The sequence below is a fragment of the Narcine bancroftii genome, chromosome 8 (assembly GCF_036971445.1).
Source record: "Narcine bancroftii isolate sNarBan1 chromosome 8, sNarBan1.hap1, whole genome shotgun sequence".
Taxonomy (NCBI): Eukaryota; Metazoa; Chordata; class Chondrichthyes; order Torpediniformes; family Narcinidae; genus Narcine; species Narcine bancroftii.
In genome coordinates this window covers 8695157-8716773 of record NC_091476.1, presented here as the reverse complement: position 1 = coordinate 8716773, position 21617 = coordinate 8695157, and the positions used below count along the sequence as shown (strand labels likewise).

Genomic DNA, 21617 nt, shown 5'->3' with positions numbered 1-21617 from the left:
GCATATTTTTTTGCTCCTCTTCCACTTCATTATCAACACTTTGTCAGGTTTATTTTTGTTAAAGGAAGCTCACCTCATTGTCCTGGAAACCCTCACTTGAAATCAGAGCATCACCGTATTAACTGAACCACCAGTGATAGCACATGTTCATATACTTGTTCAAATTTTCAAGAATATTGACAAAATTGAAAATATTAATTTTGGTCATAGATGTTCTGTCTCCTTACTCCTTCACAAGTAACCAGAAGCAGTGTAGTATAAGATGTTAGACTGCATTTAATGGGTACTTGGTACATTTGTTGAGGCCCACAATACCACCTCCCAGTGGCACTCGTGCATGCATCACCTTTGTTTTTATCTGCATCTGCAAGTGATCTTCCTGAATCGATGTTGCGTACATTGCGTACGTTATTGCTGATGGCTTTCCCCATGGGTCATTTCACTTATTATACGCTGTCTTCAAAATGCCTTTCAAATGATCTTATGGAAGTTACCCAGGTGCATGTCATTAATCCAAATCCTTTATCATGGACAAAGGCTCCTTTTCTCCTGCTCAAGGGAAACACAGCCTGTGTCCAATATTGAACTGAGCTAGTGGATGGAAATTAATTACATAGTAGAATTTTACGTGAGGGGTGGGTGGGGGTTGACTATATATATTGGTTGTGTAGCAACTGGGTCACAGTGTGAAATGAAGAACGAGAAAGTGATCAGACGTTGTCAAATTGAAGTTCAGTCAAAGTCGTTTACTCAGTCACACGCAGCTTTTTAAAATCCTGCACATTCCAAATGAATAATATTAATTTCAAAGTGCTTTGTTTTATACATTAGCATAAAAATCATGGTACTTCAAGAGAGGGCTTTTTAAATATCTTTTGAAGCAGAAAGCAGAGAACTGACGGAGAAGGTTGAGGATTAATCCCTGATCCATACTAAATGAGCTGACCTCAATTGTTGTGGTTTAATCAGCTTTAAAAGACCCACAACGAAGCTAGATCAGGCACATTTCTGACTCTTGCTCACTGTCAACCATCCACATCTGGACTGCTCTATGTGTGGGTATTGGCAAGGACAAGTTTGGGATTCAATGTGACAATAAACGGACATATCCATGTGCCAGCATTCTGCACCATTATATCATTGCACCTCTATCCAGGAGAGTATAAACTTCTCCAATTTGAAAATGAAAAATATACAGAAGGATTATTTTCTTTGAATGAATTCTCATAATTTGACCCTTCCTAGCAAAGCCAGTATTCATTGCCCTTTCCTGACTCCACAGGAAGGGTGTGGGACCTCATCCCAAAACTTTACAGCCTATTTTCATTGTAAATTTCATATGAAAATTAAAAGTCTACCATTATAATGAATGCATGATGTGGCCATAGGCAGCAAGTCTCCTTCTCTCATTAATAAACTATTTATGACAGTCTCTATCTCCGCTTTTCTTCCCTCAAAGCATCAAATGTTTTTTTCAAGCAACCAAATTGAAAACTCTCTATTCCATGATAGAATTTGAATTTGGCACAGACGACTGGATGACTAGTCCATTAAAATTGCTACTATGCCATCCTACTTATTAATATTAGAAAACAGGTACTTCAGTAACTTTTAAGAAGGCCTGGAAATAAAAAGCAACTCTGCAGACACCATGAATAATGTATTTTAATGCATACATTTAATAATGGATGGCCAAGCTATATCACTGACAGGGTCCAAATACCAGAGCACATAAAACATGCTCCAATCTTATTCCTTGGGATCCGATCCATATTTTCAATTTACTAGGTTCCTCATAAGTTAACAGGATAGAAATGAATAACATTGATGTTCATTCCATCCCCATTCTGCACCTGTTGTTTGTGCCTGCAATTAACTAGATAAGCCCAGCTAATTTATCAACTAGACTTGTCCAGTTCTTCACACGCATTTAACACAGAACAGACAGTCTGGTTGCCACATTTTTCCTTGCTTCACCCATCACTTTTATTGTTTGGCGTGATAAATAGATTCAGGAGTTTTTTTTTAAATTTTAATTTAATTTAGACACACAGCACAATGAGAGGCCATTTCGGCCCACGAGTCCGTGCTGCCCAATTACACCCGATTAACTTACAACCCCCGGTACATTTTGAACGGCGGGAGAAAACTGGAGCCCCTGGGGAAAACCCATGTAGACACAGGGAGAATGTACAAACACCTTAAAGACATCATGGTATTCAAATCCTGGTCCCGACTGCTGCTCTAACAGCATTGTGCTAATTGCATCCTGGGAATTTTGGCTCAATATTTTAACATTAATTCAATCTTAAATATCTAAGGGTTTTTTGTTAATTAGTGCATACTCAAATCCTTAAAATTAAAGTTTCATAAAAATATATTGAGTTTTATGCAGTATTTGAATTTAAAATATGTTTTCTGTCTGAGCTTTCTCGGCACCATCACCCCACCCCCCACCTCATCCCCCAATTCCCAGAACATGTTGTCTCCAGACCCACAGTGGGAGAAAAGGTGCAAATTCCCTGTCATGATCATTTATTATTTCTTTGCTCGTTAGATTCTTTGCTCATTTTGGATAATATCAAAGTATATAGGTCAAGAAGATCCTCTAAATGTTAAACACAAACCTTGTAAGAATTTAGCTTCCTAACTGGAACCGGACATATTCAGGAACAAATTAGACTGGGCATCAGTTCTACTAATACAAGCAGGCTGAAGTCATAAAGTGATGAAGGGTCATTCATCAGAAACACTCATTCTGTTCCACTCTCCACATATGCTGCCTGACCTGTGAGTATTTCAAGCACTTTCTATTTTCACTTTACATTCGGAATGTCCTGTCCTGACTTTGCTCAGTCGTGTATCTCAGAATAGTTACAGTCATAGAGGCTGCAGGATTGGTTTAACATAGTCAGGGAATTGACAGAATGTAAAGGACATGTCTTGATGTTGATGTCATGAACAATATTATCAGTAACATGCTGTGATATTTGGCAGGAAAAGTTACCTGGAAATCCAGGGAACTTTGCCACGCTACTGCCTCACATTGACCTCCAGGGAGTTTTGCTGTGCTACAATACAGCCTCACATTGACATCCATGTGCTGGTCAGGCACTAATATCCACTCATGGTGGGTGAGAAAGGGGCTTCACCCAAGCTCAGCAATATTTACTGATGTGAATATCAGTATCAATGTCCAGGCTCAAGATCCTGCAAATATTAGGTTGGGCAAGGAGAAAAAATATTCATCCTCCGGCTCAATGGATTCAGATTGGCCATGGTCAGGTCAGGTTTAAAATTTGCACCTGAATAAAGCTCCAGGTCCACTTGATTCACTCTTTATAGTGGAGGTCTGCTCAGGTACAAAATTAAAATCCAACCCAACCACAGCCAATGTGAATCCAACCAGGGCTCACGTTGGGCTTCCATTTACATTTTCCACCCAGAAATCAGTCCTGTAAACCTTCACTGCATTCCCTCCAGGTTAATACATCCTTTCATAGGCAAGGAGAACAAGGAACTGCACAGCACAGTAAATGTGCTAACACCTACTTTCGCTGTACAACTGCAGCAAAACTTCCTTACTCTGATGCTCCAAGTATTTCACCAAATAATTGTGAATTTCAATTTGTTTATCTTTCTAATTGTTTGCTTTAAGTCTATGCAGGTTTGTTCACAAAACACACATTTCCTTCAAAACAAGCCTCAGCTTTTTTTCTTTTAAAAAGGACAAGTGCAGTTTCTGCTGCCAAACTAGAAATTAATATTTTAAAAATGTAGATACTGGAAATCTGAAATAAAACAGAAAATGGTGTAAAAGTTCAGCAGGTCAGGGGTAAGTTTTTTTTAAATGCAGAGATGTTCTGGGATGGTGGTGGAGGCTGAAATATAAGGGGCATTTCAGAGACTCTGGGATGGAAGTAAAATCGAGGGTTATGTACTTTTTTTAAGGAATAAATAGGTTGACACAATATCTATCAAAAAATAAACAATGTTTCATATTTACATTAGAATGTAACAGTGAAATTCCACACAACATTCCTACACTGACATGTCTATCCATGGCCTCATGTACTGCCAAACCAAGGATACCCATAAATTGGAAGAACACCTTGTATTCTTTCTGGATGGCATCATAATAGACCACCAATTTCTGCTAACCCCTACCCCCACCCCCACCCCAGAGACTCTCCCTTTCCTTATCCCTCCATCTCCTTTTCTCCACTTTCCTATCAAAGAGCTACCCTCCCTCCCATTACTTCTTGGCTTTTTATTCTTCTACCCTTCAATCTGCATCCACTCATGACCTCTTATTTATTAGCCTATGCTCCTCCCACTACCTTACTGCTCCCCTCTTCGTTCCACCCCCACCCCCATCTCCCTCCACCATTTTTAATTCAGGGGACGACCTGTCTTTTGCACATATCTTAATGAAGGGATCAGGACTGAAATGTTGGTTACCCTTTACTTCATGTGGGATGCTGCATAACTTGCTGAGTTTCTCCAGCACTTTGTATGACTTTTGACCCAGAGTCAGTGGGCTTTCTTGTTTGACTAACTTGGTTTAATTTTGTTGGCATGCCAATGCTCGACACAATGAATCAAAAACCAAGAAACGTAACAGAAATAACTCCATTGATCCATGCCCGATTTCAATACAGTTCTATGTTAGAAAGGATGCACGTGTGAGCATTAGGCTTAGAGCAGGATTAAGTTTGCGAATTTGACACTTCCTGAGAGAATCCCCAAAGTATCCAGCTAACATCAAGTTAAGCCACAAGACCATAACATAGGACCAGAAATAGGCTATTCAGCCCATCGAGTCTGCCTCACCATTTAATCATGAGCTGATCCATTTTCCCCACTTAGCCCCCCGGCCCGGCATTCACCCCATAACCTTTAATGCTCTGGTTAATCAAGAATTTTTCAATCTTTGCCTAAAATACACCCAATGATCTGGCCTCCATAACTGCCTGTGGCAACAAATTCCACAGATTTACCCCCCTCTGGCTAAAGAAATTCCTCCGCATCGGTTCTAAGAGCATGCCCTTTAATCGTGAAGTTGTGCCCTCTTGACCTAGATTCTTCCACCAAGGAAAACAACCTTTCAAACTCTGTCCACATCTTTCAACATTCAAAATGTTTCAATAAGATTCCCCTCATTCTCCCAAATTCCAATGAAAACAGGCCAAGAGCTGTCAAACTTTCTTCATATGATAACCCTTTTGTTTCCAGAATCATCCTTCTGAACCTCCTTTGAACCCTCTCCAACTTCAGCATGTCCTTTCTTAATTGAAGACCACAAAACTGCTCACAATACACCATGAGATCTCACTCATGCCTTATAAAGTCTCAACATCACATCCTTGCTCTTCCTCTTGAAATGAAGGCCAGCATTGCATTTGCCTTCTTCACCAAACTCTCAACCTGCAGGTTTATCTTCAGGCTATCCTGCATGAGGAGTCCAGGCTGCTTGTCACCTACTCAAAGAACTCCAATATGTTTTTAAACACTTCCAAGTCTATCTTCCCATTAATTTTTGCTTCCTTGCATGCACTCTCTTTTGCTTTCAAGTTCCTGTGACCAAAAGCAGGCAGAAATACAATGAGTGTATATCTACATCATCTTTTATATAAGCTAATACCTTGCTTATTTATTCACAGGACAAGGATAATATTTGCAAAGTGATATTTTAATGTATGTCCCCAATTGTTCTCAAACTGTCCGTAGGTCCGGAAACAAATAAAGCCAGGATTCAGCAATGACATCTATGGTTACCATTAGCAAGCCCTGCAAAAGGTAGTGGGCACAGCCCAGGACACGAGAGGCAAAACCCTCCCCACCATTGAGAACACCTCAAGGGCACACTGCCGTCGGAGAGCAGCAGCAATCCTCAGGGATCCACACCACCCATCGCACGCTCTGTTCTCACTGTTACCATCAGGATACCACAATACTCTCTCCACCAGGTACAGGAGCAGCTGCCCCCCCCCCCCACCCACCCACCACCATCAGACTCCTCAACAACAAACTCAATCAGAGACTCATTTAAGGTTTCTTACTTTTGCATTTTTTTTTTCCCCTCTGTATCGCAGTTTGTTTACATGAGAATGTTAAGTCCGTTTTTTTCCCCACTGTCAATAAGTGATAATTCTGCCTCACCCTCAGGAAAAATGAATCTCAGGAATGCATGTGATGTTATGTATGTACTCTGACAATAAATCTATTTCAACTCCATTGTTATTTAACTATCTGAATTCCCTTCAGTGGGATTCAAATACTTGTCCCTAGTTCAGATTTTAGTTATTAGTTCAATAATTTAACCACTGGCCTAAACCACTTCTGTAGTTAATAACATGGAAAAACAATGTGCTAAACATCCGATGTGGCACAATACTACTTCTTGCAGATGGTTGTTGCATCAAATGGATCCTGTTTGACCACAATCAGATCTGCAAATTCTATGTTCTAACTACTATATTTATTTTGATCTACCAATATCCCCACTTCCAATTAAACTCTCCCCTAGCACTGGTTTTGTAGTAATAATCAAGTCTGAAGGTGACAAAGAGAACTATTGAATGTGCTGGAAGCCTCAGGTAAAAAGGGGGAAATTATCAAAACTGCATGCAGAATAATTTGGGCAGGTGAATGGCCTTTTGTCAGAGCAGTCCTGACCTGAACCATTAACTTGTTCCTCTTCCACTGATAAGAACACAAGTTATTTCCTTTTTTTTCCTATCCTTTGCCAATCACTGAATTACACCTGACAGAATCAGAATCATCCAAAACACCACCATTTTAGTGCTAATGCCATTACAGAATTTCATCAACTCCTTCCTTAATACAACAAAAGCCTCATCAATATTTAGGACTGTTCATGACCATGAATACTCTCTATTCTGCTATTATATGGACACCAATCCAAAACTAATCTTTTCTTTTCAGCACACAACATGCTCTCAAGTTGTTTCAGTTCTGCACTCTGGAACGATCTTCCCAAAGCCTTCCACATTACTCATTTTCTTACATGAGTGCTGTCTTCAGTCACTACTCCCAGCCTTTGTCACCTTCAGTTCCCCGGGCCAAGTGCCTGGGAACCTCGGTACTACTGTACTTGTTCTTTTTATCTTGATTAAAACTAAGAGGTGAGCAGATGCAAACATTTACAATCTTGGACACTTGCTGACCAATAATAGTTTTCCAAAACCAATAACACAGTTTGTGTTAAGAATTTGGCAGGTCAACCTTTATCCACTTAACCTGGCTGTGTACAAAGGTGAGATCCTTCTGGGAGAACCTGGGGGTCAAAAAATAATTACAAAAGGTGGATTTTCCACAGGATCTGGAATTTTACCTTCTGGGAAACATTATGGATATGAATTTTAAACTGACCAGATACCAAATTCAGTTTGCAGTAGCCAGGAAGTGTATAGCAGTCACATGAAAGTCCAACACCCAACTAAACGTTATACAATGGAATACGGAGATACAGAGTTGTATTCCCCTGGAGAAAATCACATACAATTTAAGGAGAAAATATGACATATTTGTGAGGATATGGCAACCTTATCTGAAACATATAGGTACGGAGATATAGTTACACCCTTTCTAAGTAAAAGAAAAGTAAAAATCTGTACTAATAGTGGATCAATGAAGAAAAATGAAGTGGGTCGGGGTGCAGACAACATGCTCATTTTCGTATCTTTTTCATTTTACTTTATGTTACTTTGGGTTTATATTTGGTTCCTTTAAGGGTCTGTGACTCTATAGATTTTTGGTTCTTTATGTTTAATTTACATAATCTTTTCCTTGTTGTATTAGTGTATGGGAGGGAAGGGAGGGGGTGGGTAGAAATGGATTCTGAATGTAATATATCATTGTTGAGAAATTGTACTGTTTTGGATGTTTGTGAGTCTTGGAAAATCAAAAATATTTTTAAAAATTTGGGAGGTACAAAACAGTATCAGATCTAGGTTATCCTTGAAGTTCATTTGTCATCTAATAAAATAGCATTCTCCATTCCAATCTATATTAACCATAACATATTTCAGATTAAAGCCTATTAATTCCTATGTCCTTCAATATTTTACTACACTAAGGAAATGCCATACTAAAGATGCCATCAGGAACTAAACTGAGACTCCAATCTGCCCTTTCAGATGAACAGACACAATTTTAAGGCAGTATTTTGAAAAGTATGGAAATCCCTGCCAGTACATACTTTGACACATACAACCCGGAGATTAATTTTCCTGTGGTCAAGGCAGAATTTACTAATTATCAGTAACTGATAACTGTGTTCAAGAAGAAAGAAATCTATACAAAAGAAAAAATGTAAACAAACTGTCTGCAAATACAGAAAATAAATATTCAGTAATAAATAAAGAGCAAACTAACAGTCAAAGGAGAGGTAGAGAGCGAGGGAGAGGAAAGGGAAGAGGGTGAAAGCCGAGGGAGAAGGAGGCGAGAGAGACAGAGGGAAAGCCAAAGGAGAAGGGGGTGAGTGAGGGAGTGTAAGATCAAGATGAAATGCTGAATTTGCAAGGTGATAGATATAGGGATTCTCACCTCCTCCCCACCCCCACCAAGTCCAGCCATACTACTGCATAATTCAGAGTGTAAAAGCAGATGTAAAAAAGAAAATTGGCAGATGCTGGGATCTAGAGCAGTACTCAAACTGCTGGGAGAAACTAAAGTGATATTTCAGACATATGAACACAAAAATTGGCCAGTTCTTCTGCATATAAAGCAAATCACCTCAAGTTATTGAATTCAATATTAAATTAGGAAGCTTCAAGTACAGACAGCAAATGACATGTTATTCTTCAAGCTTACACTGGGTTTAATTATAAACTGCAAAACACCATGTACAGGAAAGGAATGGGATAAAGTGTAGGAAGCTAGAAGCTCAACATATTCTTTCATATTTAACTCAATTGATGGGGTCTCGATTAGTCAGGGTTCCAAAGATTATGGCGAGAAGGCAGGAAAATAAGTTTGAAAAGAAAAATACATTAGCCCAATTCAACAAGTCTCGATGACTCAATGAGCAAAATGGCCAAATTCAGCTCTCATCTCTGAGTTCCTCAGTAATTCTTTACTGGTACTTTCAACATGGAGTAAACCACATTGTGATCACCAAATGCAGTGCAGTAGGTTGAAAGAAGTGAATGAGAACTGTTGTTTCACAGGGAAGTCTGTTTGGGTTCCGGGATGGTGGAAGGAGAAGAAGTGTAAATGCAACTTACAACTCTGTCATTGTGTAGATGCAACCAATCAGAGATATTCCCTCTGGCCTATCCATCATTCCCACACCTCCTCTACAATTTGAAACTAACTTGTTCCATCTTTCCAAATTCAGGCATAGGATCTTCATCTGAAACAGCAACTCTTTTCTACAAATGATAATGATAAAGTTTATTGTCATATACATTGTATTTAGGCAATTAAATTCTTACTTGCTGACTGACCTCAGCTTTTTTCTGCTTTTAGAAATAGGGTCTTTGGCCCAACCTGTCCACATCAAACAAGTTGTCTACCCAAGCTAGTCCCATGTGCCTGTGTTTGGCAAATATTCTTCTAAACTGTTCTTATTCATGTCTTTCTAAAAGTTTTTTAAGCATTCCTTTTGCACCCGTTTCCTCTGGCAGCTCATCCATTCCCTATGTCTACAAACCTGTTCCACCGGTCTCCCTTTTCAATCTTGCCTCTCTCACCGTTAATCGACACCCTCTATTTTTTTGACCCCGAGAAGAGGTCTATGGCTACCCATGTCCCTCATGATTTCATAAGCCTCTTTAAGACTCTTTCCCCTCCTCGCAGGCTTCCCCAGTTCTTGGGGAAGAAAAAAAGTCCCAACTTATCCAGTCTCTCCAGTCACAGTAATTTTCTGGTGAATCTTTCCTGCACCCCGTCCATTTAACAATATCTTTTCTTGAGCTGGGTAACCAGCAGGGCTGCAGTGCTGCCGGTGAGTGCGACTCCGGCATCCGGCTCTAGGCACCTCCTTATCGCTGTTTTTGGGGAGCTCCTGCACCTAAAAACAAAATGATCATTGCACCCTTGGTGACCAGGACTGCGCACAATTCCCCAAGGGCAGAGTCACCCGGGTTTTCGACAGCTAGGGAGATCGCACAGCTTGTCCAGGAGGAAAAGGCGAAAGTCTGTGGACACCATGATTTAAGTAAAAGCTCAATGCTGGAGAAACTCAACATTCATAAAGGTGAATGAACCTTTTAAAAATGAGAAGGTAAAAATTGTTTGCGGGAAAGCTGGTCTCCCGCAACGGAGCCCAAGAGAGCAAGGGGCAGTGCTGTTGGAGATGGACAGAGTGAATCTGAGGTCGGGGTGAAAGTTGGCAACAAAGTGAAAGAAGTTGGCGAGCTCATCAAGGGTGCATGAGGCAGTCCGATGTAGACGAAGAAGAGTTGAGAAGCCTTGCCGGAGTAGGCTTGGCACCTCAACATCTTGTCTGCATTTATATAGCACCTGTCTGATCGCCCCCATAATGTTTTACGACTTTGAAGACCAATCCCTTCAGAGGCCATTGCTTCAGATGCAAAATGTATTCCATTTAAACACACTCAGCAAATTGGGAGTTGTTTCACCGGATCACCAAGCAGGAATTCACCTCATCCTGGAGATACTGCAGTTCCCTACCTGTAACACGGTGACCACATGGCACGGATTCAGCAGATAAATTAAAGTTTTGGTGGCAAATTTAAATCCAACTTCAACGCCAAAGGTCAGGCACAAGGCGACCAGGAGCAGGTTCTTGCCCAGGGTGTCGGGTTTCTGCTGGGGTTCAGTTCTCAGTTCCTGCTGCCTGATTTTGCGGGCGGCCACGGCCATCTCCAGCAGAGAGATGGTGACGAAGGCGATACTCTCCAGCCAGCGCTGCCTCGGGGGCAGGAAAGCTGCGCACTCGGCTCCCCCGTTCCCTGCGAACTGGGGGTCCACCCCCCCGTAAGCCCAGTCCAGCAGCGTGCACACGTTGTACCGAGACATGGTCCTCTTCGCGTCGTGCTCGGCAGATGACAAGGTTCGTTTTGGTGCAGGAACATGAACTTTGGAGGGAGGCCTAGCCCCCTTCCCCGTTCCCCTTCAGGTGCACCGAGCTGCTGGTGCTTTTGAAATCTCGAATGATGGGGTGTTGCGAGGCGCTCTCTCTAGTTCGCCTGCTTGTTTCCCATCCCTTCCACGCGCCTGTGTGTGTAAAAACATCCCATCCAACCACAGCCCGCGCCTTTGTCAAAAACTTGCCAGCACATTTCCCGGCACAGAAACACGAGCGGCTCAACTGATCTGAAAGGGGGTTGGCTCATCCAGACTCCTTTCCCACCCACTTTGGACGTTGACCAATGATGCTCGCCTCCAACCTTTAAAAGGGCCACGCCGTGGTGCGCGGTCCCGGGATTGAGCTGCTTCGCTGAGACCGGGGAGGGAGAACGCTGCCATTCACTGGGGCTGGTTGAGCGAGGACCCGTTCCTGCCTTGGTGCTTTCTTTCCCTTTAAAAAGAAGAGTGGGGCAAGCGAATCAGAAGACCATTCGTCAAATGTGCTCATTTCCTCTCAGGCCAAATATAATCGAGCCAGAACCCAAGGCGTGTTTCCATTTGCCGAATATCAACCCCAAATCTCCATTTCACGTTTTCAGTAACAGATGTTAACGCTGTTGTAAAATACATTCCATCTCGATGGATCAATTTTGTTTGGATCCATTTCCAACCACCATTCAATCCTCTTGTGCAGAGGGGAAATGTTGCCTGGAAAGAAAATAGGTTTTGAATTTGCATATTATTTTGTGGAAACATATCAAGGAGTCCCGCTGTTGGGTTTCTTTAATAATGGCCCCTTTTGCAATGCAATTTGCTTCCACGAAATTGGCCGGGTTCGATGGACAATGTTCATTAATCCATTAAAACGCACAGCAAATAGATCGTGGAAACGTTCAACAGGTGAGTCAACACGAGTTCATGGACCTCTCTGGTGATTATCTTACAATCACAACTGAATAAGATCCGAATAAAGGGGGGGAACACTAAGATAAGGGAGCGGACACGGAAATACACAGATGTTTTGTAAATATCGTAGAGTCGAGAATTGCAATTTCTTCAGTGCTATTTCCTTTTCAAAAAAAAGATGTTTAGAACGCGAAATCGTGTTCGCAGAAACCAAGACGCTTTTCGCCACGAAATGTATCAAATTGACTCATGGTCACTGTTAACGTTCGGGGGGGGGGGGGGACACAAAAGTATCGAATAAATGTATCTGTTATTTAGATATTGTATAATGGCTATAATCTTTGAATAGTGCAACAAGGTCTCTACATTCACTGGAAAGCCAATATTTAGATCTCGCAACGCTCCCTTGATATTTTAATTATCTGTTCAAATGTCTGGGGGTGGTCATAATCTCGAGCTTCCTGACTCACAACTGAGAGATTTGCCAGTTGGGCTGCAGTTGCCACGGTAAGAGAGAATCTGTCACCAATGGGATAGGAGAAAGATGGGAAAACTTGGCTATTAAGATCCAACAGCACACTAAGGAAAAGGGGAGATTGGAGCAACAATCTACCCCGCATCTCTCTCACTGCAGACACCTCCGAACCCAATTGAGAACCATGTTCTCAACTTTCTGCATCACCTCACACTTATTAAGATTGAAATCTTTTTGCCCAACTCTACATTCTGTCTCTATCCTTTTGTAAACTGCAACAACTCCTCCAATCTTTGTATCATGCACAAACTTACCCATCCTTCCGCTTCTTCGTCTAGGTCATTTATAAAAATTACAAAGAGCAGGGGTTCCCAGCACTGGTTACTGGCCTCCAGGCAAAATAATTTCTGTCCACTTCTACTCTTTGCTTTCTACATGCAAGTCTATATTTTATCCATACAGCCAAGGTTCCATGGATCCCATGCCTCATAACAATCTGAACAATTGGGGATTTGTCAAATGCCTTACTAAAATTCATATGGACCATATCTCTCACCCTACCTTCATCAATTTTAGTTACCGCTTCAAAAAATTCAATTAGCCTCATGAGGCACAACCTTCCCCTCACAAAACCATGCTGACTATCCCTGAGTAGGCTGTACTTCTCCAAATGTTCATAAATTCTAGCCTTAAGAATTTTCGCCAATAGTTTGCACATCACTGACGTAAGACTCGCCGATCTATGCTATTCAGGATTCTCCCTATTACCTTTTTTTAAATAAGGGGACTACATTTGCCATTCTCTAATCCCCTGACAACCTCCCCTGTGGCCAAGGATGACTCAAAGATCATAGCCAATTCTAAGGAAGACTTCATAATGAAAGAAAATCCACAAACAAACATCTGCCAGATCAGAAGTACACTTCAGGGGGCAGGTGTGGATATGTCAATGGCAACTGTCCACAGAAGACTTTGTGAACAGAAATACAGAGACTACATTGCAAGATGCAAACCATGGCAAAGGTATTTTGCTTTCAAACTTGGGCTGTTACTTTTACAGTTCAATGCTTTGCCCTTGCCATCACTCTGATACAAGTTAATCTTTGTTTCATTTGGCAACAAGACCTTTTCCAGAATTCTCAGCCTCTTTTAAATACTTGGCATACTGTAATCTGGCCATCCTTTCTGTGGCAAACTAATGGTTTGCATCTTGCAGTGTAGCCTCTTTATTTCTGTTCATGAAGTCTCCTGTGGATAGTGGTTATTTACATATCCATACCTGCCTCCTGAAGAGTGTTTCTAATCTGTCAGGCATATATTTGGGAACTTTTCTTTGTTATGATGACAATTCTTTTGTCATCAGCATGTGAAAGTCTTCCTTGGAATACCAGTCCCTTAGTGATTACTGAGCTCATCAGTATGCTCTTCTTAATGATGTTCCAAGCTGTTGATTTTGATAATCCTATGGTTTGGGCAATGTCTCTTACTGTCTTATCCTTGTCTTTCAGCCTCATAATGGCTTCTTTGACTTTAATTTGGCACAACTCTGGTCCTCAGGTGGAAAAATGACAACTACAGACTCCAAAAGTGACCAAAAGCTTAGAAACAAACCTAGCTCTTTCACACTTGTACTATTGAAGCAATTGAACATACCCAAGTACTCACAAACACCTGTGAAGCCAAATGTCTCAAACATTACGGAGTTGTCTATGTATAAAAAGTGATGTAATTTTCCACATGGTCAAATCAAAATGTATACAAATAATCTTGAATAAAATCTGGAATGTATACTTTAATTATATGTGAATTGTTTGATTACAAATTTAAAACTGTGGAACACAGGGGAAAATAAAGGGAAAAAAGGGTCTTTGTCATAAACATTATGGAGGGCACTGTAATTCCTGTGATTCTTTCCTGTTTCCTGCTTCCTAAATCTAATGTCGGCTTCCTTCTTCCTTAACCAGCTGCCTCATCTATTTTGTCAACTATGGTTCCTTTTTCCTGCCATCTTTTCTCTGTTTCAGTGGGACAAACCTAACCTGAACCCAGCAAAGGTGGTCCCTAAACATCCTCCATATTACTTCTGTGCTTTCTTCCGTGAAAATCTGTTTCCACTTTATTCTCCCCAATTCCTGCCTCATCCCATCGTAATTAGCTCTTCCCCAATTAAATATTTTCCCACTTTAACGCTTTCCCATTTTGTCTGCTTTTATCCTTGTCCATAGCTATGCTGAAGCTCAGGGAGTTGTGGTCACTCTCACCGAAATGCTCCTCCACTGAGGTCTGCCACCTGATCAGGTTCATTACCAAGTACTAGATCCAGTATGGGCTCTCCTCTAATCAGCTGGTCCACATACTGTGTCAGGAAGCCTTCTTGAACACACCTGACAAATTCTGTCCAATCAATCCCTCTTGCACTCAGGAGGTACCAGTCAATATTAGAGAAGCTGAAGTCTCCCATAACAACAACCCTGTAATTTCTGCACCATTCCAAAATTTGCCTACTTATCTGTTCCTCAATGTCTCAAGGCCTATTTGGGAGCCTATAGACTACTCCTAGTACAATGAATGTTCCCTTCCTATTTCTGACTTTCCACACCAACTCAGTAGACACTCCCTCTTCAGCGTCCTTCCTTTCTGTATCAATGATAATACCCCTGACCAGTAATGTCTCTACCCCCCCACCCCCCCCTTTACATCTCATTCTATTCCTCTTAAAGCACCTAAACACCGGTACCTGCATCAACTAATCCTGTCCTTCTGCCAGCCAAGTCACTATAATGGCCCCAACATTGTAATTCCACATACTGATCCATACTCTTAAGTTCATCTCCTTATTTCCTCACACTCCTTGCATTGAAATAGACACATTTCAAACCCTCTAAATGTCTACATTTATACTTCCTCCCTTGTCTGTCCTTCCTCATGAACTCACAACACATTGCATCATGCTTTTCACCTTCTGCCTTATTCTCTGCACTTACATTCTTGCTCTCATCCCCCTGCCAACCCTGTTTAAATCCTCCTCAACAGCTCTAGAAAATCTGCCCGTGATCCCGCTCTAGTTCAAGTGCAGCACGTCTTTATTATACAAGTCAGACTTTCCCAGAACTGATTCCAATGATCCACAAATCTGAACCCAAATCTAGGGAAGTTAAAATCTCCTAATCATACTTACCCTATTATTCTTGCATCTATCTACAATTTCCATACACAACTGGTCTTCCTATTTCCAATGACTATTTGGAAGGTCTGTAATCACAAAGTGATTATTCCCTTCTTTTTCTCAGTTCCATTCCTATAGCTTTACTGGAATATCCTCTCTAAACACTGATGTTATACCAAAAAGGCAACACCCTCCCACCCTTTCCTTAACTTCTCTCAAGTTCAAGTTTATTATCATCTGACTGCACAAATACAACCAGACAAAAGTGTTTCTCTTGACCACGGTGTGCACTCACATGCACACAATACAAAGCATGCAATAACCATGTGTATAAAAAGATATCAAATAAAAGTATATAAATATTTTGAAATCATTTACTTGGTTACAGGATACTGTGGAAAGAAACTATTTCCCAGCCTGGCAGTCCTGATTTTGATGCTTCTGTATCTCCTTCCTGATGGTAGTAGATGCTGGGCAGCATGTTTAGTGTAGCTATAACACGATGCTACTACAGTGCCAATGACCCAGCTTTAAATCTGGTGCTGTCTATAAATAATTAGGTTTTCTCTGAGTGCTCCAGTTTCTTCCCACCTTCCAAAACATACGAGTTTGGTAGGTTAATTGGATGTAATTTGGCCATATGGGTTTCATGGGCCAGAAGGGCCTTCTGCCATGCTCTTCTCATTAAAATTAAAGAATAAAGTACCTGTAGTATTGCATCCTGGAATATTAAGCTCCCAGTCTTGCCCTTCTCTCAGCCATCATTCAGGTGCCATACCATCCATCATGGTCTCTGACCCTCTGAATTGTAGTTGTTGCCACTCCTGTTCTTCTTCAGTGAAGGATTCATCTTTGAGCTGAGATGGTAGTCAATGTTGAGTTCATGATTCTACAAGGGAAAAAAATACTGAAGTGGTTTCCTGTTACCTTCTTCAGTTGCAGTGTCCATACTGGACGGGTAACCCTCGCCATTGATCAGGAGATTCACTTTCCCAGCATTTTTAGTTTTATAATCATAAATTACAATTTGTAGAATCTGCTTGTTAAAAACCATCCACCGTCTGTAATCCATGGCTTCACGTGACCCTGATTGGGAGGCTAAACAGGGATGACACCTTGCCCAAGGGTTGCCTGTCAGCTATTAGATGAAAGGAGCATCTTATAGCTCCTTTTGCTAAGGAATTGCACAGCACTGACCCTGACATCATGTATATACTCTAACAATAAACTTGGACTTTGACTTTGAATTTTACCCATTAGTCCTCATAGATTGAAATAAATGCAGTTTATACCACAGGTCTTTCCTTTCTCTTTGTTGTACCCCTGCCTAACCTATTGGCTGGATCTTTATTTTCTCAAATATAAGGTTGCCCAGCGATAGGAAGGACATTAATAAATTAGAAGGAGTGCAGATGAGGGTTGAGTTATAGGAGAAGTTAGATAGGCTGGGTCTTTATCCTTAGGTAAAGGAAGTGACCAATAAAATCATGAGGGGTATGGATAAAGTGAATGCTCCCAGTCTTTTTCCCAAGGTAGATAATTCTAGAACAAGAGGGCATAGGTTTAAGGTGAGAGGGGAGAGATTTGAGAGGGACCTGAAGGACAATATTTTCATTCAGAAGGTGGTCCATATCTGGAACAAGTTGCCAGAGGAAACTGTGAAGTGGACACAATTCTGATACTCAAAAGATTTATGGAAAAGGGAATTAGAAGGATATTGGCTAAATGTAAGCAAATGGGACTAGCCCATAACGCCAACTTGAACAGCATGAATGGATTTGGACAGAAAGGCAAGTTCTGTGCTGTAAGACTCATCACGTTGGAGGATGAGGAATGAGCAAGATATCAGTAAGTTGGGAGATGTGTCTGTGATAAGTATAAGAAGTGACAGGTGAAAGATTCAGAATCTGGGTACAAGAGAGAAAGGGAAAAGCATGGAAAATTAGACCAGCCAAGCCAAGTATCCAGTCTGTAGTGCCAAAGCAAGACCCTCAGCTGAATACATAGAGAAGTTCTGGCTGGAAGTTACCATCAGGAATAAAGAAGATAGGGAAGTGAAAGGAAGGAACTAATGCAATGGTGTGATTTTTAGATACTGCCTGCAATAAAAGGAGCAATCCCAATGTGCTCATAAGCTCCACACCACAAAAGGACTGACTGCACTATTGCAGTCATTTTTTTTTCTTGCACAAGGATAACTCTATCTGGTGTATTTATTGTTTTTCTAAACAAGATACCTGTTCAGCTGCAGCAAATAGAATGTTGGTGCATTTTTACATAATACAAATGTACATGACAATGAATTTGTTATTGTTATAATTTGCATTGGGCCTTTAATATAGTGACATGCTCCAAGTTGTTCATATTAGAAAAGGCTAAAGGGCCTATCTCATTGGCCTGGAGACTAGGTGGCGACCTGGTGGTGACTCGAGTCTCCGCTGGTTGCGAAGACGTCTCCTGGAGACTAGCCGGGTATCCGGGGAGTCACGGGAAATTCAAACATGTTCTATTTTTTTGGAGACTTTTTCCAGTCTCCAGCAGGATCCATCAGTTGTGGCGACGTCGCGGAGACTAATTTTGTACGCGACGTCTCTGAGACCTGCTGGAGACCAAGGAGACTGAGGAGATGTTGCGGCGATGATGCAGCGACATCTCCACGGTGCTGCTTGACTTAGAGACCAGGTGACTGAGCGTGTGCTGGCATCATCGAGACACCTTCACTCCTGGTCCAAGTCACAGGTACATCCCGGTCAAGGTCTTCATCATCTGGTACTTGTTCCTGCTGCTGCTCCTTGTACTGCCTTGGAAGAGGCCCCACCATCTTGTCTTGCCAGGGGACAGCTCCAACTCCAGAGTAGTACTGTCCTTCCACCATGCCGCACAAGGGCCAGAAGGGCAAGAAGAAGGAGGATGAAGCAGTTGTAGCAGCTTCAGCGGAGTTTGTGGATGCTGAGGCAGCAGTTGATGCTAGAGAAGATGAGGAAGATGGTTCCAGCGGTAATCCGACGAGAAAACAAAATGATTGGAAAGAGGGGCATCAAGAGGCAATGGCTGAGTTCTGGGAGGATCATCCGGAATTTTACGATAAATCGCATGCAAGATACAAAGATAGCCAACACAAGAAAACAGCGGTTGAAACCTTCCTTGTTGATATGCAGAACATCTTCGAGATCAAGAAGCCCCTACCTACATGTGAGTGTATATTTAAATTGCATTGAATTTATATTTAATTGCATTAAAATAAATACATGCAAAAATATGTTAAAAATGTAGCGAAAGTAGTAGTGATGAATACGTCTAATATAATTGTTGTAATACTGTTATTTTTTACAAATGCACAGTTCCTAGTACACCTGTGGAATAGGAGGACAAGATTCAACCGATACACAACTAAAAAGTCAGGAGAGCCTGGACATACCATCTCTGCCAAGGAAGCCTTCATCATAGAGAGGTACAAATTTCTGTGGAAGTACATTGAGGGGTATAGGCATCTCGTGCATGAGACTCATTCAGTAAGTATAGACATGAATTGTACCTTTTTCTTATACCACATACAGTCCTGTGTCATGTGATGCAGTCGATCATTATTCATAATTACATTTTCATATTTTCTTCCACAGTTTGGCAGAGGCCATCCCTCCAGAGAAGAGGAGGATGATGATGATGCCATCAGTGTCGGGTCAAGTGTGGAATCTTCTTCGCCACCTGGACCAAGCACAAGCACCAGTTCCGCTATTACCACTTGAACCAAAGGAAGGAGGCAGAAGAAGATGCGGAAAGAAAGCGGTGATGTCTCCATGGCAGAGGTAACACCCATGCTAAGTGCATTGTCATCTTGTGTGAATTGACGTTCAGATTGCTTTTTTGGAAATGCCATGTTTATATATGATTTGCATTGTCATCTTCTTGTGATCTGATGCATCCCCCGCCCCCTCCAACCTTTTTTTTTGTATTCTGTTCCACCAGTTTAATCTAGCGTGTTGAACTGTACTGATGTTTTTGTCCACCTTTTTAAAATCTTCTTTCTCCATTTCCTTACACTTGGCCTGTGTGTTGCAGCTTTTGGACCGGGTACAGAATCTTCAGGGGAACATCAACCAGCTTCTGTCAAACCACCAGAAGCGTGTCAAGGAATTTGTGAGATTCCTTGAAACAGAAATCCTCCAGGTCCCAGAGCATCAAATTAACAACTGTAGTATGGAGGTCATGTTCCTGGTCAGGAATTTTCAGGTATGTTAAAAAATATATGAAGAATTTTGAAATTTGTAACTTTTGTTGAAATAGTTCACATTGCTTTTTTGAAAATGTCATTTTTCTATAGGATGTGTATTTCTTTTGCAGGCCCATGGTGGTGTTCAAGGGAACCAGATTATGCAGAGCAGGATGAACCAGTCCATGGGAAGGTCCAATCAAGTGCAATCTGGGGGAATGTCCAACCAAATGCAGGCAAAAAGCCAGGGAATGCACCAGATACAGTATGGGACACAAGTAAACCAACAGGTAGGAAGGGGAGCATATTTTTTCAGTGATCCTAAAGTTACTACCATACATGTGAGTGGATACTTAAACTGCATTGAGAGATAGTGATGAATATGTTTGACATTCTTCTTGTAATACTGTTATTTTTTTAGATCTACAATTTTCTTTTTTTTCTTCCTCCTGCCATCCTCTTTACCTTCTAAAATTATGTTCCTTTTCCTGCAGCTCACGTTCCACCAGTCCTGGAAGAATGGACAGAACATTGCATCGTCTGGTGGCAGCACTGTGGGGACAGGCTCGGGGATGGTGATGTCCCCCCCCCCGACATGTGGGACAACCAACTTGAGTGCACTGTTGAGTGGGGCTTTAAACACCAGTATTGACTGTGTGGGTTCATTCCAAGTTTCTGACACCACCTCCAGGTCCACCCTCACCACCCCCCCCCCTCCTTAGAGTTTCATTTCCAGCATCGATCCCACAAATAAGACATTCCAGTGACACAGAGGCTGAATAAATCGTAATGTGTGTAGTAGTACTACGTAGAGAGAAGTCTGTATTTCCTTACATGGAAGTTTGCACCATGTTCAATGCATTGGAGAGAGTATCACTACCATTTTACACTTGTGTACTGATGTACCAAGTTTCTTGTGCCTTTATTGTCACATGAAAAATGTATTTGATATTTGCTGTACAAAGTTGTGTAGTTTTTATTAATTTTCACGATAATAAAAATACAAAGTTTGACTTTGAAATATGTTGTTTCATGCTACTTTTAATTTAACAACGAAATACAATATTAAAGAATAAATTTATTATTTGCAATCAAATTTACAATTGAGAACAGTACAAGCAATATTTTACAAATGTAAACAGTACAGTTTACATCAAAGCAATATATAAAAAATCCCAATAGAATTTCATACAGTTAATGCAATGACACAATTCCGTAGAGTACAGTATGCAGCATGGAAAATAGTCCTTCACTCCTGGTCCAAGTGAGGTACATCCCGGTCAAGGTCCATCATCTGGTACTTGTTCCTGCTGCTGCTGCTCCTTGTACTGCCTTGGAAGAGGCCCCACCATCTTGTCTTGCCAGGGGACAGCTCCAACCCCAGAGTAGTACTGGGTCAGGTCCTCTCTCTGGTTCTTGGCATGTTACTTCCTTTTCGCTGCATCCCCTCCAACTGGTTGATATGCTGTCTCCACTCTTCAGGGGCAACTTCATGGGTGTGTGGGTCCTCTCTGTCAGCTGCGAGTCTGATGTCTGTCATCATGTTGTAGAGTGTACAGGCAGCAAGGACCACCTTTTCAACCGTGTGTGGGGGAACATCATCATCATGGTGTGGAAGCATCTGAATCTGGAAAGAAAAAAATAGAAGAAAGATTAAAGTCATTGTATTTGCTCTGTTTACAATCTGGCAAATATGACTGTCTGTCTGGCAGGTAAAAAAAAATAAAGTGCTGCACACCTGTTTGCCAAGTGCCAAAGCTGTTCTCCACAATAAGTCTGGACCTGGACAGCCTGTAGTT

At 41.4% G+C, this 21617-nt stretch overlaps 1 protein-coding gene and 1 long non-coding RNA gene across 6 annotated transcripts in view; one reads left to right on the top strand and one right to left on the bottom strand.

Annotated features, from left to right (window-relative positions):
- LOC138740337 (transmembrane protein 164) overlaps positions 1 to 11508 on the bottom strand; it is a 96068-nt gene extending 84560 nt beyond the window's left edge. For 3 of the 5 annotated variants that reach the window (XR_011342839.1, XR_011342840.1, XM_069892846.1), the window contains exon 1: positions 10663 to 11362. Coding sequence is in view for 2 of the 5 variants with exons in the window: in XM_069892846.1 (XP_069748947.1) it covers positions 10663 to 11010 (348 nt within the window). In the remaining 3 variants the exon portion in view is untranslated. The other 2 variants (XM_069892848.1, XM_069892847.1) reach the window with 2 other exon arrangements.
- On the top strand, positions 11223 to 14238 carry LOC138740338 (uncharacterized). The gene is made up of 2 exons (XR_011342841.1): positions 11223 to 11961; positions 13951 to 14238. It is a non-coding gene; the product is annotated as an uncharacterized lncRNA (long non-coding RNA).
- Positions 14239 to 21617: the final 7379 nt, after the last annotated feature.